This window comes from Endocarpon pusillum, assembly GCF_000464535.1.
Source record: "Endocarpon pusillum Z07020 unplaced genomic scaffold scaffold7240, whole genome shotgun sequence".
In the NCBI taxonomy this organism is placed as follows: Eukaryota; Fungi; Ascomycota; class Eurotiomycetes; order Verrucariales; family Verrucariaceae; genus Endocarpon; species Endocarpon pusillum.
The window spans coordinates 175,261-188,382 of record NW_006916639.1 but is presented as its reverse complement, the minus strand read 5'-3'; the positions used below and the strand labels follow the sequence as shown (position 1 = coordinate 188,382).

The following is a 13,122-nucleotide window of genomic DNA, read 5'->3' as shown; positions in this document are numbered from 1 at the left end:
ACATCCCTTGAAACGTCCGTTTGTCCGTACCGCTCGGCCTGTTCAGTACATTTGAGTTTAACAAGAAATTGACGCTGAGGGACTTCTGACGAGGATTCTAGAGGTTAACTGGCTCGTTGGGCAGGATGGTGTCTAACCTCGTTGTCAACAGAACGCTTTAACTTGGAGCTGGCGAAGTCTGATCCACTAGGGTCGTGCACAAAGCTGGCCGGCGGCACTCCATGTCTTCTTCAACTCGCTCATGACCGTTTTTGCGAGCTTGAAAGGAGATTATTCTGCACTGATCAGTATGATGTCGGTGGCATCCAATTTAACTCGCCATGATCCTGGTCTGCTTCTGCGGCTTTCGTGGGTTAGCTCTATGCACGTCGACGTATCTAACCCTGTGGGCTGCAATATGACGGCTGCTGTTCGACGTCTCCCTTACTCTGGCCATCAAGCAAATACCAGAACAGATCTTAGTATTCAAAAGCTATTTCCAATCTGGACAAACTTTTTCGACGAGGCTTAGGCCACTCACATTGGTAGCTAATTTTGGTATTGAATTCCACAAACATCCCACGGTTCTGGTCATGCTACAACTCACACAAACAAGATATGGCTGTGGTTTGCTCCAGACTTCATTTAGGAGGTGAGGTCTGTGTCGCTGATTCCAAGCTTTCCCTGTTCGCTTTACCGTGCTCTAATGCCTTCACAAGCTAAGTCTTCAGCTTATCTCGCCTTTTTCCCGCATAAGAACTTAGCAAGATTAGTAACCACTTGCCAACAAAGTCGAATTCTGTTCCACTACGTCGAGACCCATGTGCCCCATGTGGCCACGACAGAACCCTCACAATGGCCTGATGCCTGCTGTGTGACCTGTCAGAAACATATCGACCGGGCCATTGCATATATAAAGTCCAATGCCGGCAGCTAGCCAGGGATGACTGTGCAAGCTCTGTGTAGCCGGATTTCTTCACAAACGAAATTATCTTCGGTCAACTTTGAGTGCCAGCAACAAAACCCTTGGTCAAGTGACTACCCAGCCAGCCATCAAGCGAAGTTGGGCAACGGTCAGTCTATAAATCATCAGTGATTTGGTTCTAACAGATAGCGAGCTGCGATCAGTGGAGGAGTAAGCGCCACAGCATGGCGTCGCTATGGTCAGCTTACCCTCTTGTCCCCAGCACGAGAAGTAATGTTTGACGATGCACATGTCAAATATGCAGTGCCACACAACCAACCAGAACATGACCCGCTTCTGAAGAAATGTGGTGTGAAATGCAGGGCTGATGAAAAACCTCTGTCTCAGCCCAGTAGCAGTCATCGCGTCAAAGCTCCTCTTTCAGCCTCCATGTTGATGAGGTTGGTTGACAAGAGCACTGTCTTCTGGGCAATCCGATTTGGACTAAGTATAATCTATCATCGAACAATGATGTACGCATTGGAAGACCAAAGTCTTTTCTCTTTCCGTTTCCTGTGCTCCTTTATCGCAAAATACCTTTGGAGAAGAAACTTCCAGCTGCCTAGTATGTTTATTCGAATTTTCCGTCCTCCGTCGGCTCTCCTTCGTCTATGGCAAACCAAGATCCGTATCTCTGTGCTTGCCTCATTGAAATCATGTTCAGAGGTCTAACCAGTATAGCATGCATATGCTCTTATTGATGTTGTCATAACCTCAGCCGCGGTAAGGGCAATCCGTCGTGACCGTCCCCAAGTTCTGACTAACCCTTGTTGTCTACCCGCCACTGGCACAGTGAATTGGACAAGCTTCAGCACCTAGCCTCTCGCAGGCCAAAGTTATCAGCAATGCTCTACCATGACAGAGCAACATTCACAGCCCTAGCCAGCCCTCTTTCAATTGGTCGGCATTCATATCCACTCGTGGTATGTCCACCCAGCTTACTGATTGAATGCTCAGTCAATGGCGCGGACAGTACCTGCCGCTTCCGCACCATCACTCCTAGGAACGGAAGACCATGCTCGGACTTGGCGTTATCATCTATATCCATCCCTCCATGTGAAACTGGGCGTTTGTCGTCTTCTTGCCTCGACACTATTTCTCAGGGCCGGTGAAGCTTCTCTCCATAATAGGACATACGATATTATTTTTCTTTCGGTTCTGGTTACGGTCCTAAACCTGAGTAGCTGCCTCTTTTAACCTGGGCGGAGCCTGGGTAGGAAGAGAATGGTTCCCAGCTTTACGCTCGGGTGCCTTGTACTGGAGCCCTAAGATCTTTTGGTCATAATTGCCCAGTGGCCGGTCAACCACGTTTCAATCTATTAGTGAATCAGTCTGCTAGAGAACACTCACTGCCTCGACAAACAAACCGACGACTGTTAACGGTGATGGACTCAACAGGCGCCTGTCTCACCGCCCCTTCTGTCGGCAACCATCAATCATCGCTATGGGTCGCACACCTCTTCTGCACCGTTGTGGTTGCTGGTGTTGCCTGCATAAAGGTGTAGTCGAAGCGGAGGAGTACTGCGATCAGCGATGCCATTCTGCTGGTTACGCATGTAAATGAGATGAAGGCCAAAGCTGCTTGAGAGCGTAAGCTGATCATATCTATTTCAGTCTATAGCTGCTGTACCTCGGGTACTGGCTGATCACGCTAATAGCGTTGATACCTTCGCGGGGGCCAATCTGAAAATGTGAACAATGATGCTAAAAAGAGCAAGGTAGCGAAAGCGAGTCCCGTGGCTACCGGCGATGCTCGCTCGCACCGGCTCGCTCACTCGCTATTCTAGCTGTTGTTTGCCAGTCGCATTGTATTTGAGGTCGCCCTGAGCGCAGACAACCTGTCGACCATGTTTCTGTTCTAAGAAACCTTCACCAACTACGGAACAAAATGGTGGTTCCGGTTGCTCGTGCCGATACTGATTGTGCGTGCACTCGTCGGCTCGCTCATCATCTCTGCTGACTGTTCGCCGGCTCGGCCACTCCAGGCTAAGGTGATGCCAAATGCTCGGGATGTGTATGTTGACCGTCATCTTTCCTTCCCTTCGTAATTCTACTCGGAGACCATGCTCCTTTTGACCCCTCTTGACCAGTTGACGCACACTTTTTCCGGATTTGGCTGACCCTGATCATCTAATTACTCCCGCAAATATTTCGTGTTGGGTCGTGTTCAACGTCCTCGAAACACTCCTGGATTGGTCTTTGATCATCGCGGTCGCAGTCATGGTGGAAAACTGCAGACCAACTTGCAGAGGAAGCTCTGGGCAATTTCGGTCTTCAATGTGCGGGCTGGTCAAAGTACCCATGTGCTCGAGCAATGCAGGATTCTTAACCGAGACAGCACCTAGGTGCCGCTCTGGTTACATCTGGCGGTCTACATCGATTTTATTCGAGACGGCCAAGCCAACGTTGATATCGTCCCATCCGTCATCACCGAAGAGTTGTGGGTCGTGCTCGCTCTCGTCTCCGCATCCACCCCGGTGTCAATACAGGTCGCCAAAAAGTTCACTACTTCTAGGGTGGTGCCCAGCTGTGTTGTCTTGTATGCCGAGTCCAAACACTCTTCTGGCAAGAGCAAGGCCGGCTTCCGCCCTAACGACGTCACCCAACACCAGTCAAACCGACTCTCACATAACGAAACCAATGAGTGAGGAGACATCTATCGGCAGCAAAGACTTTGGCATTCTACGAGTCGACTTTCATGTTTCCCCCGAGCCCGAGTAACCTTGTCCGATATTGTTCCTTGCTGTGATACAATCCATCCCTGGTTCGGAGCTCTCCTCGTGCGGAGTCTTCTGTAACCATCTTGGATCGTCTCGTCCATCTGGCGGGCAATTTTGGTCCTAAAGACTTTTCGTGAGCTTGGTGGAGCTGTTGGCGGTGGACTTTTTGAGCGACCGCAGCATACCGTGCACACCCTTGAATCAACAGTCTCGGAGTATGAGCAATGCCAAAGCAGTAGAAATGGCAATGACATGGGTCAGTCATACGGGGACAAGTGGAGAGGGATATCACAAATAGGAACAGCTCGAAACCAGAATTAGGGACCTTGAAAATGAAATGATACAGGAACAGGAAAGTGCGTCAGCCAAGGGGTACAGAGCATTGGAGAGCGACGACATTGAAGGTAGCAGGTGAGTTGATAGTGGGGCTTGCGGAACGAGTGTATAATACATACTAGCAGGGTGGTTCGCAGACTGTTTTGGGACGTTACACGCAATGATGACAGAAAAACTCTCAATGATCCTTGGTTGTTTGTATGTTATTGGTTGAATCTAATGAATGACTAATTCTGGATGTTGCTTCCCAAGCCCTCCTTCATAAACCAGAAAGCATCCTCACTCTTATACCGATTCTATCGCCTAATACCCCGCTTCGATTTTTAATCTTACTGCCTGATTGCAGCAATAACCCAGCTGGAAATATCAAGCTCGGCTCCGTTGTTGACTTTCAGAGGAGTGCCGTCTCCTCTCACTGTCTGATATGGGCCATTTGCTGGTCCGGTAATAATGGTAACGCCGACCGCTTCAGCTGGTTTCTGGACTTCGATCACGCTCGCGACGACTTTGTTGTCCGGGAAAGAGCTGCCGAAGACAGCAGCGATCGTCTGCTGTCGGCCGTTGACTGGAATGCCGTTGGTGGCAGATTTGCCTGTTTGGTTGTTGGTAACTTTGACTGAGACGCTCGAGGACATGTTGATGTTTGATTTGTGACTCAAAAGGTCAATCAAGCTTGTGTAAGTGCTTTTGGAGTATTTGATAGAGGATTTGTTTTTTTGGGGTTGCTTGTGTATTTCTGTTATGAACGAGACCTCCTAGGGCCTTCATATACTTTTTCTCCTGACGATAGAACTCGTAACTCGTATTATTCAGCTACAAATCTTTTCAGCTACAGCCATGGCGCAGTATGTACTAATAACGCAGAGGTGGCCCGACATTGTGACACCCACCTTTCCTCGAGGGGTCCACGAATGAAAGCTTTGTCATCAGTGTGGCTTGCATTGAGAAACAAGAGCTTGCTTGAAGAGTGGAAATCGGCGTCGCTTGCAGGCAAGCCTAGAAGAGATATAAAGGTCTAGATTATGCATGGCTTGCGTGATATTGAGCATGTTACAGAATACAGACGCGGCTGATATGTAACATGTAACATGTGACTGTCCCGTTTTCTGGTACAAGTCATTGCTTGGGTGAGGCACTTTTGCGTAGCCACACAGAGTATACATAACTGGTCACCATTTCAGCGAACCGGTGGGACTTTTTCACAAGGCGATCCACAGCCTCAGCCCCAAATGACCATTTTAGGTCTGTGGCTGGCTGAGTTGTACTTGAAGCTGGAAAGCGGAGCGGTGACCGCAGTGGCCAAAGAGAATGTTTGAAGAAAATATTTGGTTAATGGGTAGGAAATGGATCGCGGCTAAAGCGCATAACTAAGCTAAGTTAGGACTAATGGATCTAAGACGAGGCCCTGACCGGCTCTCCGCCACACATTCTTCCATGCTCGTATCTTTAAGTGTCAAGTGCTGAGCGCTCTGAATTGGCTGGTCATGGATAAAATTGTGTTACTACTTCGTATATCCTATTGGCTTGTCGAGTGTAGTTTTCACGTGCTATTCGCGTTCATTATATAGCTATTTCTACTATCAACATTTTCCAGTTATAAGTAGTTACGATAATATACTCCGTACGGAGTATAGCTCATGATGTTAGGTGACAATATTGAAGTTGAGATTTTGATGTTCCTTCTGCCAAGAATTACGACACTAAATCGCGGGAATACCATTCCTGATAAGGAAGCACCACCATTCAGTGACACAGGGGATATGTAGTAATAAAATACCGACTGCTCGTTGGATTTCACACATCTCAAAAGTCCTACTGGATTCCAAACAACTTCTCCCCCCATATATCAACTCCTCAAACCCTTCAAATGACTCCACCGGCCAAGAATGAGAATTCGGTTCGGCTGTGGGGTGGCAGGTTCACGGGAGAAATGGATCCCCTGATGGACCAATACAACGAGAGCTTGTCATTCGATCGCGTCTTCTATGCCCAGGACATCAAAGGCTCAATAGCCTACGCCAGGGCGAACCTCAAGGCCGGTATCCTCACCCAGGAGGAGTTTGAGATGCTTGAGGAGGGACTCAAGAAAGTTCTCAGGGAGTGGGACGAGGGTAAATTCCAGCCAGCACCAGGAGATGAAGGTGAGCAAGCTCCGGTACACATGCCTGTTGTTCTTCCGCCTTGATGGTCCTTATCCAGAGCATGACGTCTGGATATATTAAACCAGTAGGCGGGGTACCAAGTGGGCCCTGATGTTACCAAATATCTCTTTCCGGCGATCAACTGCTGACTGTATCCTTATACATTCATACTGCGAACGAGCGCCGCCTAGGCGAAGTTATTGGAACAAAGGTAGCGGGAAAGCTACATACAGGCCGCAGCCGCAACGACCAAATAGCGACTGACATGCGCATGTGGCTACGTGATGAGCTGAATCTGATTGAGGAGCTTCTCATCGACCTTCTCAAGGTCGTTGCCCAACGTGCCAAGCAGGATATCGACTACATCATGCCGAGCTACACGCATCTCCAAAGGGCACAACCTATCCGATGGAGCCACTGGCTTCTCAGCTATGCCACAGCATTCCAATCCGACCTCGAGCGCCTGCGGTTCACGAAGAGGAACATCAACAAACTCCCTCTTGGCAGCGGTGCCGTTGCTGGCAATGCCTTTGGCATTGATAGGATGCAGATGGCGAAAGAACTAGGCTTCGAGGGTCTCATTATGAATAGCATGTCCGCAGTCGGAGACCGAGACTTCGTCGTCGAGGTGCTACAATGTGCCTCCACTATCGGCAGTCACCTATCGCGCTGGTCGGAGGACCTTATCATCTACAGCTCCTCGGAATTCGGTTACATTAAGCTAGCAGACGCATATACGACTGGTAGCTCCTTGATGCCACAGAAGAAGAACAGTGACTCCCTTGAACTCCTACGTGGCAAGTCTGGGAGAATATTTGGGGCAATGGCTGGCCTGATGATGAGCATCAAGGGTATTCCATCTACGTATAACAAGGACCTGCAGGAGAGCTTACAGCCGATGTTGGATACTGTCAAGACCTTGAAGGACGGTCTCCAGATTGCGGCGAGGTCGCTGGCCACGGCGACGGTTTATCCAGACAAGATGCGTGCTGCACTGAGCCCAGACATGCTGGCAACGGATCTTGCTGAGTATTTGGTCAGGAAAGGTGAGCTGATTCATTACATCAGATCTTTTATAAACTCTTTTACTAATCCTAGCGTAGGTGTACCATTCCGTGAGACGCACCACTTGGCGGGCAAGATGGTCGCACTTGCTGAAGATGAGAATAAAGGGATGAATGAACTCAGCATCGAGCAGTTTCAAGGTATTGACAAGAGGTTTGGCAACGACGTGCTAAGCGTATTCGACTATGAGCGCTCTGTGGAGCTGAAGGACGCCATCGGCGGGACCAGTCGCCGTGCGGTCTTGGAGCAGCTGGAAGCACTAAAGAAGACACTGGGGGTTTGATAATTTTCAATTGCCGGGGTTGACTCGAAGCGTTCATAACGCCACCTAATCATCATATTTTTGCTCCAAACTTCGCGAGCTGCATGTCACGATACGTCACAAGACCTCGATGTTTGAAGCTGCCCCGGCGCCGTGGCGTTACACAACCAGGCCAAACGCTTGCATCTACCCTGCACGCCTGCAAATGCAATCTGGCGGCTGATTCCAATGCCCAAACTCGCACTCTAAGTGCTCGGACCACGCGTTCCTGCGCCTATCAGACCCCTCCCCCCGGTTTCTATCGCTTCAATGCCCATTTGCGAGCGCGCTTTGGCTTAGGAGCCTCCGCAGGCCTCACTGTCTCACTGTCTGCCGTCACTATATCCGCGGCGTCCTCTCTACGCTATGGAGCCCCCGCTGCTGCCTCTGCGGCCTCGCGCTTGCACTCAGCGGTCATCCGAGGTTTCTTATCAGGCCCACGGCCACGCTTCCTCGGTGAAGCAGGCGTATCGGTTGGAGTATCGTTCGAAGAGTCGTTTGAAGGCGCCGACGGCAGAGTCAGGAGGCAAGGATCGATGGGACGGCCGAGAGGAGGGTCTCCGTAAGGTCAAGCTCGTTCTCAATGAGATCATCCTCAAGGCGAAGGTCATTGAAAGCGCGGAATCCGTCCTCATCTGTGGCATCGCGTGATAGATCCAAGGTAGGTACTACCAGCGCCGTCACTATAGCTTTCGTCGTGTGTGATGCTGTCGCTCTCGTACTTGCCATCGCCGTCGCTTCTCTAGCTCTGAATTTTTCGAGATGCCTGTCTGTCTCTAATTCCTGGGATAGCTTCTTGAGCATAGGCCTCGCAAGCCTCACTGTCAAGTATCCTATCTTAGACCACTAGCGCACTGGCCCCTATCCTACCAGTAAAGCTTCTTGCTTCCGCAGAAATTCCCAAGCCCATGCTCCTTTGTACAGTAGCTCCAGTTCAAGTTGTTGAAATGCTCTTTCTTGGCACCGTGCCTTCCGAATCTCATCTGTCTCTGTCTCTGATCCTAGTATCTTACGGTACTGGTTGGATTTCCTTTTTTCGAGCTTTCGACTCTAGCATCGCGAATGCCCCTGGGCAATGAATGGCTGATCTGGTAGCTCCGACCTTTCAGCGAGGCTTTACGACCCCTTTCGAGTGCTAGCCATCGCGTCGGCTGTCTGAGTAATACAGGGGGAAGAGTCATATGATAGAGATTGAGAGAGAGAGAGAGAGAGAGTGAGAGTGAGTGAAGCGTAATGACTAGTGCAACGAAAAATCCACAGCTGATCGAGCGACCTTCTTACCACGTTACTCATTTCCTCTCTAGGATTTTGTATGATATGACCAGGCAAGGGATGGCAGATATTTTCACTGAAGTGCGCGCACGGATAAACCTTTCTATTTAAACACATGTTGTTCTTTGATTATGATAACAACACGAGATCGAGGCGCCAAAGCGAGATGCTTTTCTCTAAAGGCCGTCGAAGGTTTCTAGGGGTAAGCTATGAATACACGTACATGACTTGTGGAGATGGAGCATCAAAGGATTCACATCCCTGGCCCTGCCGTTTGTGAACTTGACCCTTCGAGTCCAGCTCCCTGCAAACGAAAATTCTTCTTGGAGAGAACGAGAGAGAGAAGAAAAAGGCCTCGATCCACACCATCATGACATATCATACACTGAGGCCGAAAGAAGTTTCTCCGACCATCCCGTATCGCGCCATGGAAGAATGCTAGAGAGGGTATCTTGACTGTACGCCAAAGGGATTAAAAGAACTAGCTGATGACATAGTTGGATGTAAGTTGTACAGGTTTGGCCGCCCCGGTCCAACGCTTGCAATGCAGAATGTGTGAATGGTATTGTGATGATGACGACGACGATGAGAAAAGTGTGACTAGTTCATCGGGTGCATCTGCTGCATACTCATGGGCATGCTGCTCCATTCAGCACCCACTGGCAAGTTGTTCAAACTGTTGTGGTGGTGGCGAGACTTCGTTTCGTACTGATCGGGTTCGGTGCTCTGTGGACGTCGGATATTGCTGCCTGGGTAGTATAGAGGAGCTCCGCCATAAGTCGGGTCAGGGTACGAGTATGCATCAATTGGGCTCGGGCTGGGTAAATTGGCATGTGAAGGTGATGCCCAACCGATACCACTTAGATGCGGGGAGCCTACTGCGCTGCCAGTGCTTCGGTGATCAGTGTTGGCCGGTGGCTCAAGTGGTTGCGGAGGGCCATAGCCGGGTGGGTGAGATGTCAAAGACGGACGATGCTGAGGTATATTATTAAAGCTCCCTGCTAGTGCCACCGAAGCCATGCTCGGAGACGATCGCGGCGACTGTTGCTGAAAGTCATGACGAAGGTGTGGAGGAAAGGAACCATTTGGCTGCAGGTAGCCCAGCTCAGATGGCCGTTGATGTAGATTGGGTAGTGGCGGTAGCTCGTTGCTTGGCGACATTGAGACTGGTCTTTGGGATGGCGAAGGTGTCGAATGTGCCGAGACCGTATCAGAAAATGCTCCAGCTGTAGGTTGGTTTGTGGTTGGCTTGGTCGTGGATAGCTTTGCAGTGGTCTCTGCAGCAGCTTCTTCGATCGTCCCGGTGTGGTGATTTTGATGTCGAGTCAGAGTAGTGCGTCGGGTAAAGGTTTTCTGACAGTTGGCATAGGGACATTTGTAAGGTCGCTTCCCGGAATGAATTCGTCGATGTCGAGCCAGAGAGCTGGAATCACTGAACGGCTGGGGATTGATATTAGACAAGGCACAATGATAAGCCGGTCGGAGAATACGTACTTTGCCACATCTCTCACACATATGAGGTTTCTCACCAGTATGTACCCGCGCATGTACAGTCAAAGCAGATCGTTGAATGAACTGCTTGCCACACCCAGGCCAGTCGCAGACGTGCGGCCGCACACCACTATGAATGCGTTCTAAAACATGTCAACTCCAACACCATATAAGGGAGACCTTGGACATACCATGACGGGCCAAATCACTGCGACGAGCGAAGAGCTTATTGCAGTGACTGCATGCAAATGCCTTTTTGGTCTGATCGCTGGTCGGTCTCGGGGCATTTAAATCATCGTTCGGTGGGTAGCCATTTTCTGGCAGACCGTCTGTTTGAAACACGGATGGCATCATCTGCATGATTGGAGCTGTCGGGATTGGAGATGGGTATTTGTTGGATGGGTTGGAAGAAGGATGAAGTGGTTGAGTTTGGCTCGAAATTGACCCTTGCTCGGAGCCCATGTCAGAATTAGATCGATTGCTCATGGGGGTAGCTTGTGCGAGTTGTTGTTGCCTGCGCGCCTCTGCTGCAGCTGCCGCATTCCCTTTTGCGTTAAGAATGTTGCCAATATCCATGGCAAGGCTCTCTTCTTCCACTGAGGTAGAATTGAGGCGCTTGTCGACGATGAAAGGTTCTTGCTTCGAGGGAGTCGCCACAGTGACTTTCCAGCTGCAATGCACGTTAGCAAGATCTTAGCATCAGCAGCACCCGAGATGAGAACTTTGTCCAAAGGATGATCTGATGCTCCAGAGCCTGTGCTGTAAAAACGAACTCGGGCCTCTTGAAGGTCAGTGCAGGCAAGAAACAAGTCCCCCACCTCGATCGTTGTTCACTTCAAGACAAGGTCCTCAGGCTGAAAGGAGATGCGACATGTTGATCCTACTGATTGAGCTCGCCACGGAAAAGTAGTACATACCTTTGATTATTATGATATCGAAAGTAGGATCCAAAGTGGCGCTAGTTTACGAGTATAAGATTTGGGAATGTGCGGTGGAGGCAAGGGTGATGATGTTTCAATTTTCTGACAAAGAATGTCGCCCACGGAAACACTTTGCTTTCCCGATAGTGCACAGCCTATTTAGATCGCTGAGCTTGCCAATCCTGCCCTGTCTTGGGAGGTTGATATGCTGATTTGGCGATTCTCACTCGTCCTTTACCACTCACAGCAGTCTCCAATATTGATTCAGTTGTCGTCGTTCCGTGCAATTCCTCAACAGGTAGACCGCTTGCGATGGGTGTAAAGGCTGATTTAGGGACCTCACAGAAGGCCGTGTAGGAATATCGCGGAGCAGCCGATGTCTCGGATTGACGGCGAGGTGCAGCTGAAGCGCGAACCATAAGATTCTGGCGATGTTTATCTCGGAGTCTATGGGTTGTGATACGAACAGATATGATGCTGTACCTTCGACGTCAACACAAGGTTCTTCTGGGGAAATCTCCGACCTGGACGGTAGTCGGTACGGTTGAGGTAGAGGTTATGTTGCAGGGTAGTTTTGTAGCAAGTGGCACAAGACAGGATGTGGTATTTAGCGTCCCTCCAGCCCATATACTGCTCCGGGATCTGGAAGGATTTGTTGATATCGGTTTCGGAAGACGGCTCGACCTGATCGCGGAGTTAGTTTTTGCAGTCCCTGAGCATTGTCGTCCTCCGGCAGGGCCACAGTGGTGAGGACAGTGGTGAGGACTTTGGACTGTCGCATTGCAGCAACGAAAAAGCACCATTGTTGATGACAATCACTTACAAAGTTCCCCAGCTTTGGCGGTGACGGGGCCTCAGCTCGAAATGCTGCAGATCAAGCAGAGCACAGACCTCAAAGCATGATGACGCCGCGGCAAAGCGGTCAACCTTAGCCAGGGGTCTGAAGGTATCGTTCTAACTGCAGCGAGAAACCACGCCAATATGCAGCTCTTAGGACGCAGCAGAGGAATAGTCGAGCGCAAAAGAGGAGACACGCGAAGAGGGATAAGTGAGTCTGAAGTCCATGGATGCGCTTTCGGGGACAGAGCGATGTTAGAGATCTGCCAACCTTAGCGGCTTGAAATCTCGCATGGCTTCATCCAACCCAGCCGCAGCCTACGGAGCATTCCCGAGACTCTGCCCATGAGCACCATAACCTACTGGAATCTACGATGTGAGAGTCGCTAAGGGCCTACGAGATCGTCATACAGGAAAAACAGGCTTTGCAAGACCATAGGTGCGATCTGTTGGCTTCAAAGTAGAGTTGGGCAGTACTGGGTCAGACTCTTCGTCCAGTCTGCTTATCACAGCGGTTTTGTTTCCTCTGGATGGGTAGGCCACTCAGAACAAACTTTATAAGTGTCGGCCATCTGCTCCAATCTATCCTTTCTGGCGGTGCCTGTCTCCTGGCAAGCAACCAGAGTCAGGCCATAAGTGAAACAGGGCGAGGTCACACAGGTTACGAATTATTGATTCACAGCAACCAGGTAGGAATGCCCACAACATAGTTACGCCAGACTTCTTCACTCAATTCGCCATCAACAACCTTGTCCAAGACACGACAGTACGACTTCAGACTGTCCTCGGTTGACAGCACAATTGGACAAGATCACGAACCTTAAAATTGCCTCGGTGAGGGTATCGTGACGATACCTTAAAACCTGGCGCATCAGGGCAACTGCCTGCAGAGCTTCTAGAAGAGACTAGTGAAGGTTTGATCACAAGTGCAGAAGCTAGGATCACTTCCGCTGCCTGTCTCGCCGCGAAGAGAGTGATGAAACAGTGAACTATTTACCGGAACGCCTCCTCCGGCCCGCTACGTATCCACCACCGTGCTGCGTGCTGCGGACAACCATGACATCGACCTTGTTTTTGTCCTCAAAACGATACGAGT

The 13,122-nt window shown here is 50.1% G+C and overlaps 4 protein-coding genes across 4 annotated transcripts; 2 read left to right on the top strand and 2 right to left on the bottom strand.

Annotated features, from left to right (window-relative positions):
- Positions 1-4,328: 4,328 nt before the first annotated feature.
- On the bottom strand, positions 4,329-4,634 carry EPUS_03760 (uncharacterized protein; the record flags this gene model as incomplete). The annotated part of the gene is made up of 1 exon (XM_007807743.1): positions 4,329-4,634. One exon carries the CDS (start codon positions 4,632-4,634, stop codon positions 4,329-4,331), a length of 306 nt encoding a protein of 101 aa, XP_007805934.1.
- Positions 4,635-5,866: 1,232 nt separating this feature from the next.
- Positions 5,867-7,488, top strand: EPUS_03759 (argininosuccinate lyase; the record flags this gene model as incomplete). Its single annotated transcript, XM_007807742.1, has 3 exons — positions 5,867-6,140; positions 6,332-7,186; positions 7,244-7,488. 3 exons carry the CDS (start codon positions 5,867-5,869, stop codon positions 7,486-7,488), a joined length of 1,374 nt encoding a protein of 457 aa, XP_007805933.1.
- A 384-nt stretch (positions 7,489-7,872) lies between these two features.
- On the top strand, positions 7,873-8,157 carry EPUS_03758 (uncharacterized protein; the record flags this gene model as incomplete). The annotated part of the gene is made up of 1 exon (XM_007807741.1): positions 7,873-8,157. One exon carries the CDS (start codon positions 7,873-7,875, stop codon positions 8,155-8,157), a length of 285 nt encoding a protein of 94 aa, XP_007805932.1.
- Positions 8,158-9,378: 1,221 nt separating this feature from the next.
- On the bottom strand, positions 9,379-11,970 carry EPUS_03757 (uncharacterized protein; the record flags this gene model as incomplete). The annotated part of the gene is made up of 6 exons (XM_007807740.1): positions 9,379-10,412; positions 10,461-10,939; positions 10,992-11,050; positions 11,435-11,614; positions 11,673-11,873; positions 11,932-11,970. 6 exons carry the CDS (start codon positions 11,968-11,970, stop codon positions 9,379-9,381), a joined length of 1,992 nt encoding a protein of 663 aa, XP_007805931.1.
- Between the last annotated feature and the right edge of the window lie 1,152 nt (positions 11,971-13,122).